Consider the following 10,948-nt stretch of genomic DNA (forward strand, 5'->3'; position numbering starts at 1 on the left):
CCCCAATATCTCTTATTGTGGAATGGTGAAAAGAAGCTGTTCAAGGTGTGATTTTGTAACAGCTCTCTTTAAAAATAAAGCTGCACAAATCATCATTTTTTTGTCTTAAAGTCCACTTTTCACTTACTTTGGAATGGCTTCTGTTCTAACTAGTACGTAGGATTGTTCTTAAAAATAAATAAATCAAATAGATAAATAGGTTTAACCCCAAAATTTGTAAACTGCTGCTCACTATCACTATAGTTAATTTTAAGAGGATAAAATTCTCTTAGAGCTGGCTTTCCATACAGTTATTTTCAATATATAACAATGTGGATATGTGTTTTAAAAAGAAATAGTTGTTAGATTTAATTTTTTCCAATACTGGTCCTGAATTAAAAATTACTCTGAAAATTGTGAGAAGGTTCCATGTATTTCCAAAAAGTACTTGTAGTTTTTACTTCATTTCCTCTTCTCTCTTCTTTTGAAAAACAAACAAAAAACCCCTGAGCACTGGCCTTTATCTCAGGACTTGGCAGGAAATCATGAGACTTGCAGGGACCAGCCAGTGCTGTATAATGTCTACCAAACTAGGTCAAGGTGAAGCTTATGTGTGTTCTGTGTAGAGACTGGACTCTCCTTTGAGTAATTCTGGAATTAAATAACACTTTCTGGAGTGTTTCCATTGTCATAACATGCTCAGAGGAGACTGGGTAATAAGACTTTTACCATGGAGTCAAAATATGTACTTCCTAGGGCACTGCAAGTGATAGGGCAGAACTAAACCCTTGGTTTCTGCAGTTTGCCTCTGCCAAAAATTGTTTAGGGAATGACATTCCTCTGCAAATAAATTGGCTCCTTGCTTAGTCCTGGTGGCATGTGCAGAACCAGTTTGGCTAGCTGACCTGGCAGTAATATATCCAAAACCAAAAAAAAAAAAAAACCAAGAAGAGGAAAAGGGTTCTTCACACAAAATAACAAAATGGGGTTCTCATGCAGTTTGTTAGAGCTCTTTAGGGATCATTTTGCACCTGGAGCTGTATGGCCTGTACCAGGAGCAGAGCCAGGCAGTGGTCAGGCTACCAGACAGAGTTGAAGTGGCTGCTCATACCCTGCTCCTGCAGAGCTGAAGCTCTTCATTTGCTCTGCTGTTTTTAGAGGACCTGGCATACTCATTTCTAACAAAGTGAACTTTTTCCACAGAGCTTTTTCCTCAGCTAACTATAAGTTACTAAATCTGAGGTGCTGGTGTTTGTCTCTGATTTTTCTGCAGTGTCCTCAGATGACCTTACTGATACACTCATTTTTTCCAGCATGCTCTGGCTCACTTCTCTGTCCTCTCTCTTGTTTTAAGCCTCCTCTTTGCAGGCACTGGCATCTTCATGGCACAGCTTAAACATGGCCACATGGTCAAGCTGCTTATAAAACCAGATGTTTATAACATCTCCCTCTGTCTAATTTGAACTATTTTCCTATGTTTCTTCTATTTTGTAATGTGCCTTAAGCTGCAATTTCTACCAGTCTGAATTTGTCACCAAGGCAGTATGTCAAGTTCTTGGGGTTTAGAAGGATAAAGCTGCTTGCTTTCTGATAAGCTCTGTGTTTCTGTACTTAGCTAACTTAACATTTTCCCCCATGCAGTTCTCTCTGAATTAAACTATAAGAATGTTTTCCCTCTGCTACCTACCAATCCTTAAACACACTGTTATGAAAGACCATGAATTGTCTCCTCAGCCTCCTTCTGTTTAGATTCATGATTTTAGAATAGAATAGATCACTTGAAAGATTATGGAGATAAGATAAAAATAAATGTGTTCCTTTGGCATTGGTGATGTTTGAGAGGAAGAGGAGTACCAGCCAGAGCTGAGGGTTGGACAGTATCAGTGGGAACTCTTGTGTAGGAAGTGGCGATGCACATAGTTATTAAATCTTTCATGGTTTCATTTGTTGGTGTCTTTTTTAAAGTGAGAGGTGCAAGTCTGGTTTTAGAATCACTTTGTTGATGTTTGGTATCTGGTTCATGGCTTTGTTTGGAAATGAGATCTCAGTATTAGTAATCTGTTAAAAATGTCAGAATATCTTCTCATATTGCAGTAGTATTGTCATCTGTCTGAAAAACCAAACCATGATGAGATAAATTGGAACACTCGGTGAAAGCTTCTAGACTTCTGGAGTTGGTAAATATTTGATGTGTGTTTGTTTTTTAAAGGGAAAAAAAGCTTGTATAGAACTGAGGTTCTTCAAGTCTGTACTTCACAAAATTAAACACGGGCACAAAGCCAAACCAGCTTTCTCATATTCTTAGATTTCATAAAATGATATATTATAGTATGATATCTACAAAGATGCAGCCTTTCAAAATCACCACCTTTCAGAATAAGATGCCTCTTCAATTTCACATAAAGAGGGGGTAAGGCTGGGGAAGGAAGGGTAAGTATCTCTCTGCAGGAATAACGACCAAGCTTCTGCTGCTTGCTGTCTTTCAAAGAAGTCTGTCTGAACTGAGAGAGATGTGGAGACACAGGCTAAGAACAGTACTCCCAAATGTGTTCAGGACAGAGCAATCCATGTCTTGTGCTGGAATTTTTTTTTCCCCTTTGGATCTTCATCTCAAAAAAATAAGAAAAGAATTTCTGTCAGGGTGAAGACACACCTGAAAAAAAGAAAGTCTGTCCTGATTACTTTATATAGATATGGAAAAAGGAGAATTGCTGAGAAAGCACAGCTTTGTGTTCCAGGGAAAGATGAAATCCTAATACATGAAGAGGCAGGAAGGAACCTCAAGGTGTCATTTCACTGTACCTTTTACTTCCTAAATCTACAAATGCATTGGCCCTTGTCCTTATAAACACTCTGAGACCTGACAAGCTTTGCTCCTGGTCCCCTGGCAGTAACAGAGCACCCCTTAAACTGCAGCTTGATGTTGGTGTGATTGTAGGCACAGACAGCAATGTCACTGTTCTTCATATCTTAGCTCTGTCATCATCATGGCTACATTAGCCCTGCTGAAACTGTGAACTGGATACATAATTTTTCTGAACGCAAGAGTACTGATAGGCAGGATGCCTGGGATTATCAGCTGTCAAAGGTATCACAGTTTAGTAAACTGTGGTAGATAGTTCTTTATCAACAGAGCAGGTTTTAAACATCATAGTAAGTGTATATTGAAGATACCTTTGTTCCATTGCATTATAGAATAGGACTTGCTGCTTGGAGGTAGCACTTGTAGCTGGAATTGCTGGCATAAATATCTTTGAGACAAATACAGAGTCAGGGTTCCTACAGTATAAATTGAGAAGTCCTCTGTATATATTTTAATATATGAAGTACATTTACTGTGTGTAAAGGAAATCTAGATGTGCATTGCTTGACTATGGAAATCTGGATTTGGAGAAAATGTTTTGTGGTGCTCCTGATGATCATCAATCTAATAAATAGTAGGTATCTTCTGTTTAGATTGGTATCTAAATTTTCTCACAAGCTACATTACCTTTTCTTCTCTGGTCACAGTCCCCATAGAATAAAGTTCTCACTTGATCAGTAAATGGATGCTGCAAAATTGAAGATACTTCTGTGTATTTGGATTGCTCTAATGTCACAAAAGGAGACCACAGTTTTGCTCTCTGCAGCGAGGGTTAAATTGCTCTTTCTGAATTGGTGCCATTAATAGGCAGTTAATTTTCGAGTAAGTGCAGCTGTCCTTGTTTGTTGCTTACAGAGATATAGCTAAGGTGCCCTGGGTGTGTGGGTTGGTAATATTTCTGAAAGTCTTTGACCAAAGTGGTTTCCACTTCACACATGGCTGAACGATGCGATTCTGTTTGGCAAATACAATGTGCTCTCCTGTCCAGTGTTGGTCATGCTCATAATTCTCTTGGTAGGTTTTTTGTTTCTTCCTTTAACCTGTGATCTTGTAGAGTTAACAGCAGAGACTAGTCTTTGTAAATAAAGATAATTCACATGTTCCAGAAGTGGCTGCTAAGCAATTTCTTTGCTTTACTAGTGCTTATGCCTTTTCTTTATGAATGGTCACCTCTTTCCTGCAGTTTCCTTACCGACCTCCCACTGAGCTTCCTGTTGGACTTCCTCTGCTTTCCTCTGTTTCCTTGTTGCTTCTGAGGGGCCTTCTCTTTTGTGATGGCAGTTTTCATTAATGATTGATTGATCCTTTCCTTCATCACGCCAGATTGAAGCACTGTTAAATTTCTTAGTACCCCACTACCACTTCCCTGTCCCCCAAAGGCCTCAGCTGTGGGTCACCTGGGGCTTGCATGGAGGAACACAGAGACCATTTGCTTTCCCTTTTCATGCCCAGCCCCTGGGACTGCTGCAATTAGAAGCCTCCACTCCCCTGGAAACATATTTTCAGGTACTTAAGTGATTTTATCAACAACAGAAGTGATTTCAACCTAGCAGAGAAGTGAATGTTGCGGCCCTGCTTTCATGGTTTCTTCCATGACTGCCCCTTGCATATTGAGCCTTCTCCACTCTTCACCAGGTCTGCCTGGCTTGGCCATCACCCCCAAGAGTTCATCACCATCTCCATCCCTGCTGCCAGCACAGTGCTTGTCACCCACAGCAAGCTCTGGTTAAGGCAGAAAACTCTGAATTTAATAATGATGGGGAGGTTTCCCCTCTCTTAATGAGATTCAACCTCACTTGATGATTATCAGCAGGGCTCTGCTGAATCAATCTGCAAGCTCATGGCAAGCTCAGGTCTAAGCCTCAGAGATGCTGGTATCCTGAAAAGACTGGAGGTCATACTCCCAAGCTTCCCATCAGTTCAGCCTGTCTTCAGGCTTGGTACAGACTGGCATGATTTTGCATATGCTCTTAGCCCTTTTACCAAAATGAGAGTTAAAAATCAACTTCAGGTATTGTGGATATGACTACCAGCAGATGTGCAAAGAAATAATCTGGTGTGCATTCCTCTGAAAACTTTAACTAACTTATTTGTATAGGATTCATTCTGATCCTTTCTATTGCTTGTTATATGTGGCAGGCAGAGGTCATCTTTGAAAAGCTTTTTACTTTTTTCTGTTTGCTGCCTAAATCCTACAAATGGTTTTGTAAAATTCAAATATAGCTGTATTACTGTCCAAATAATATCACATAAATGTACTCAATGTCATAACTACTGATAGCAAGTACAGTTATGCAAACTCATGAAGGGGGTTTCTCAGTCCTGTGGATTGCTGGCACATCTGCTTGTGCTCTCACTCAGCTGCATCTTGATTTAGCCATTGCCTTCTCCCCAACTCATTTCATGAGATAAATATTGTGTTGTGAAATATGAAACTGCGTGACTTCTTTTTCCCCCTTTGGTCATAGTCACACCCACTATGTGAAACTAGCTTGTTGTAAGTACTTATAGCACAGCACTATTAATTTAAGGAACTGATTCATCAAGCTGTGTTGCTTGCTCAGCTGTTCAAAGCTGTTGTAATATTACCTCTCTACCCTGACAACCATGTTGAGCTTGGTTCAGCCTTCACCCACTGAGCTCACTGAAATTAACTGAAAGATTTAGAACCAATATTAATTATTCTTTTTCCAGCCTTACAGCTAAAGGTGATGTGAATGGGCTGTATGCCTGGTACCTGGCTGGTGCAGACCTGGAGCAAACTGGTTACGATGGCAGGAATCCCCTACAAGTAGTAAGTGTCCATACAGCTGTGCTGCCTTGGTGTGCTAGCTGAGTAATAACATGTGCTCTTGGATAATATTTATTTGGGAAAAATATATGTTGGACTATAAACTGGATTAGAATTTGTTACAAACTGAAATCTGGTGCTGTTGGGAAGTAATAAATAGTTGGAGCGAGAATTTTCTCATCTATGTTGAAGGAATTTAAATTAGATTTTAATGATTTTGTGATAACATAGTCTTAATTCCCACAAGTATTTGCATGTCCTGGTGCATAGGATGACAGGATTTATTCATGTTTCTACTTACAGGCAGAGGCTACAGGACAGAAGGAGGTTCTTGACTTCCTTAAACAAAAGCGATAATAAAGGTAAGATTTTGTTCTCAAGTGCTGGAGTACTGAAATGTATCATCAGCACAAGTATGAAGAGAGATCTTGTATTTAAGCCCTAGTACATCCTGGGACATCTGGGTTCATCTGCTGGCCCCGTCTTGGTTCCTGATTTGACTCTGAGCACTTAATTCCTTCTTTGTAGAGTGGGGCTAATGTTTCTTATTCTTTCTGCTTGAACCTGGAAATGCTTTTTTGTGCATTCTACAGTGTAGTTCTGAACTTGGTTGGGAATGTAAAAGCTACTAAAAGAAAACCACTGAAAGCAACAACGTGATGTTTCATCAGCCTGTTGCAATAAAAGACTCCTCTGTCTTGTCTGCTTTGGAGAGGAAATGCCTTTTATCAGGCACGTTGGCCAGGCCTGGCTCTCAGGGCGCCCTGCCCCAGCACAGGAGCGTTCCCTTCCCCAGCACAGCTGCACGGCACCACAGGAGGCCATTCAGGAGGGGCCACTGTGCCACCTGCAGCATCTCCACCTGCCCTCTCCTTCTGCCTTTCCATGGAGCACCCTAAGCCAGACAATCTCCTGGTATGACATCGTCAACCACGTGGGGAACGCGTGCCAGATTTGTCACAGAGTGGCGTTAGCTGTACTCCACACGAGGACTGCAGAGAGTTCTGTGTTAACAGAGAGCTGTGCCCAGGGCTGCTCCTGCTCAGGGCACAGCACAGGGCAGTGCCACAGGCTCCCTCGTCCTCAGGCTGCAGAGGCAGCTGCCTGGTTGTGCCTGACACGAATCCCTTCCGTGCTGCCACCATCCATGTTTCCCTGGCCCTGTGTGTGTGTGCCTCATGTTCAGAGCATCAGATCTGGCAAGTCCCTCTATAGGGAACTTGTTGGGGCATTTGACCTTCTCCAGTGCTGTGCTGTAACTGGAAGCATTTAAAACACTCACCTTTCATTTCTCAGAGCTCCTTTCTGATGCAATATATTGTTGATTTAGATTTCTACAATATATTGGCAAGTCTAATCCAAATTTAAATATTGGGAGGAGATTATCTCCTTTATTTCTTAAAATTAGCACAAAATGTAGTTAAATGTTTTGCTGCATCAATGGTTATCTGACCGCTAGTGCATCCCATTTGAGAGATGTTAGTGGGAAAATTCCAGATGCAGCTGGAATTTTTTATTTTCTCTATACTGGTTTAAATTAATGAAGGACACACAGATTTCTTTGCTTTCCATTAAAGTTTTGGGATTTTCTTTGGTTTTATCTGATATAGAAGGATTAGATACAATTACAATCTTGAGCATTTAAATGGAAGTTTTCCAGCAGTGAGGATGGCAATTCTAAAATACCTTTAGAATATGAGTTATGCTACAAAGGGATTTCCATTTTCATTGAAATAGGTCTGCAAAAATCACTTTTCTTTTGTAAGTGTGGAGTGAATGTGTTAAATCCTCAGCTTCTCCATGGATCACCTCAGAATTCCTTTGGACTCAGCCACCAGTAGTGTAGGCGGTCTGAAGGAAGTCTTCAGCACTGCAAGAGAACTGGCCTGGCAGGCTGCAGGGTGATCTCAGGAAAGCTTTGGATACTGCCTGGTTCTAAACATCCACCCTCTCTTTCTCCAGGGGCTGTAGAAGATGGTCACTCCTCATCAGGAATACCAGCTTGAAGCATTAATGGTGTTAAGCCATTATGGGAGGAAGAGAGGAAAGAAACAATAGTAGTGCAACTTGGGGCATACAGGAAAGCAACGGCTTAGAAAGATTCTTTATTTAGGATCACACTGATTGTCTAAAAATCATTTGATGCCTTTATTTTTTAATCACTTTTCTGGAAATAAATTATTTTAAGTGAGTGAGGCTGGAATGCATGGCTGTTCTTGTTACAAGTTCTGATTTTAAAGAGGCCTTTTGAATGTTCTTATGTTAAACCACTGAGGACAGTATTGTAAGCATAGCAAATGGAAATGCCGTAGTGAATTCATACCAAGGAAAAACAGTGGATTGTGCATTTCTGGGTTTCAGCTAATAAAATCTCTGAGGAACAATGTTGATTTCACTATGTCTGTTTTTTTGCAATGACTTTTATCGCTCCAGCTGCAATTACAGCAATTGTGAGTGTCAGTGCAAACAATTGAATCAGTCATGGGCATCTGCCTGCAGTTGTGTACTAATCTTCACCAATGTGTCACTATAAACCCTCACTTGAAATGAGTAGGAGGCAGATGCCATAAAGCATGTTTGTGGGACTGCCTGAGTGAATTGATTGTTTTGTTTCTAATAGCATCTTTCCCACATCCTGACCGGAATATAATCAAGATTGCTACATGCTGGACACATAATTCTTTGGACTGTAAATGGGATCTCACTATTAACAGACCCCAAGTTTAAAGTCCCAACCCTTGCAGACTAAATAAAGAAGGTGATATGCATGTTTACAGCTGTGTCTGCCCTAGAATATGTAAACGTAGGGAATACTTCAGGCAAATGCATATATTGGAGATGGCAACTTTTAATTTCACCTACAGCTTCTTCAGTAATCTGCGTGGATTTTCTATCTGCTGCATCTGAAGGGAATCTTTGAAGTGCAGATAGTTTTTTCTTTTTCCTTTTTATACTACTCAACCTTCCCACAGCTATTCTTATCATGGAGAAACAACTACTTGCTGAGCCTGCTAGAATTAAAAGATTCCCAAGGTATACTGCATGTCAGATCACACCAAAACAAGGGAACTGTGCATGCAGTCCGAGAAAATGCTGTATACACTCCAGTTAAAAACAAAATGGTAAAAATACTTGATTAATGTGAGGAGTAGTGCACATCTTCAGTATGGTCACAAAAATCAAAACTAAGCTGTCTCGTTATTAAATAATATATATTACATAGCAATGTACATGCTTTAGATTGAGTAAAATGAATACAGAATTAAATAAATGAGATCTAACATCAAAAATCAGGCATCAAATTTGTAGTATTTTTTGGTGTCTTATCTGTAAATACATAAAGTTGATGATGTATGTAGCAAAGTATTGTTTGTGAAAATTTTTATGATCAGGAGTAAAATCATGCACAGGCTCTTCTTCCTCTGGTGTTCAGAACTATTATCTTGCCTCATCAATAGTCTAAGTGTTGCACTAAATCAGGAAATCCCTTGGTAAACTTCTCACACACACACACAAATGTCTTTTTTGGCATTAGAATATTTTCTATTTTTTAATTATTCTCAGATGCCATTATTTGTTCACAACAGCACCCAATCTTTGTTTCTGTACCAAAATGACTGACTGCAGCACAGACAGAAGCATCCATATTTTCTTCATACTTTTCAATAAAGGCTCGTCTGATCTACAGAAAACTTTCTAAACAATAACGTCTTATATTGCTAAAATATCCATCTATAGTACAAAAAATGCTTTTTCTTTTGAACAAAAAATTGTATTCTGGTGTGAACTACTGAAATAATAGGTCTCAACAGTGAAACTGAAGGAGAGGGAAGAAAACAGCCAACCATTTTGGTCCTGCATATAGGCCAGGTAAAGACAACAAGTACAACATTTTGAGATGTGATCCAGTAAGAAGACTTTTAGTTAGAAGCTCATAAAGCTAAAATAAAATGTTTTGGGTCATGTTTAAATTAAGAATAAAGCAATATTAGCTACTTTCTGACAAACCTTTTCATAAATATATATCCTATTAATAGATCATCTCACCTAAGAGTGTTCTTGCAACTTTCTAGAAAATTTGTGATTATAAATAAATATAAATAAATATAAATTATTATAAATAAACCAGTGTGTTTTAATGGCAGACATATGAATACAAATTTAATGTTTATCTGAGAAAGAACTGGATCTCTTTTATATATGTCAGAATTTCATTCAGGAACTGTTAACAGTCTACAAGTGTTAAGAGAAACTTGACTCAACCTAAATGTGTAGGGTGCTGTGGCAAGACTCACCCAACTAAGGCCAGAAACTTCAGCTCTTGACTCAATGTTGGAGATGAACTTCAGTAACACTTTGGAGATCCTGTGTTGTCTTGTTTGTCTACTACACCCTTTGCTTCATGCTGGATTTAATAATCATAATTATACTCTCTGTGATAACTCCCAGTCTTATGATGAATCTATCTGTGTGTAGTAACCCTTAAGTTTTGCATAGTTATTGCTCAAAAGTAAAATCTAAATATTAGTAACGAATAAAATTGATCCTGTTTGTTTCTACCTATTTGTTTCAGTTACTGTAAGCAGCAGAGAGTGTTTTTCATTAGTTGAAGTATGCTAGACATCCCAGAGGCAGCTTAGTTTTTTAAACATCCTAATTTTTCTTCTTCAGATCATTCCTGAAAAGATCTAATACACTCTTCTTTTTATCCACCAATCTTCTGCTCAGTAAAGGGTTTATGATTAAGCAGCCTTACAGGGCTTTGGGTGCTGCAAACACACTCATCCCATTGCCAGGGCTCACTGTGGGTCCATTTCATAACTCCTAAAGCAGTTTTAGCTCCAGACATCAATGATGTGCATGTGCCCTTCCATAGCTACATCCAGCTGCAGTTTGGGAGCTCTGTCACTGTGAGGATCAGCTGCAGATTTGTGCTTGGTATTTTATACACAGTACACATTGAAATGGTATGGTAGAAGCTGGATAAAGTTACTTTTGGAGATTGGCTATTTTGTTGTTGTTTTTGTTTTTTTGTGCAGAAAAGCTTGTGATATTATTTACTATCAGTTTTTAATTGGAATATAAAGTGGCATTTTAGTTTCTGCTAGGAAATGGCATTGGCTCCCATTCCTTTCCAGCCCCAGTGTAATAATGCAAGTTGTCAGGCTGTAGTTTTCCTTGCCCTGCAGAATCACCACTAGGTCAAATGCCACAGCAGGGAAGTGCACAACTCCCAGCCTGCACCTGCGTGAGTGTCAGAGAGGCTCCTGAGGGTCTGGACCATCCTGTTGTAAAAAGTTCCAGCAGTGACTATA

General features: G+C 39.5%; 1 protein-coding gene across 3 annotated transcripts in view; it reads left to right on the forward strand.

The window, feature by feature from the left end:
* ASPG (asparaginase) overlaps positions 1-8,017 on the forward strand; it is a 44,641-nt gene extending 36,624 nt beyond the window's left edge. For 2 of the 3 annotated variants that reach the window (XM_012574037.5, XM_072930468.1), the window contains exons 14-16: positions 5,537-5,636; positions 5,937-5,995; positions 7,596-8,017. In XM_012574037.5, coding sequence (XP_012429491.5) covers positions 5,537-5,636; positions 5,937-5,990 — 154 coding nt within the window. In that variant the 3' untranslated portion in view covers positions 5,991-5,995; positions 7,596-8,017. Of the gene's footprint in view, positions 1-5,536; positions 5,637-5,936; positions 5,996-7,595 lie in introns of those variants that run through there. The other variant, XR_003960928.4, reaches the window with a different exon arrangement.
* The last annotated feature ends 2,931 nt before the right edge of the window (positions 8,018-10,948 follow it).

This window comes from Taeniopygia guttata, chromosome 5, assembly GCF_048771995.1.
Source record: "Taeniopygia guttata chromosome 5, bTaeGut7.mat, whole genome shotgun sequence".
NCBI classification, from domain to species: Eukaryota; Metazoa; Chordata; class Aves; order Passeriformes; family Estrildidae; genus Taeniopygia; species Taeniopygia guttata.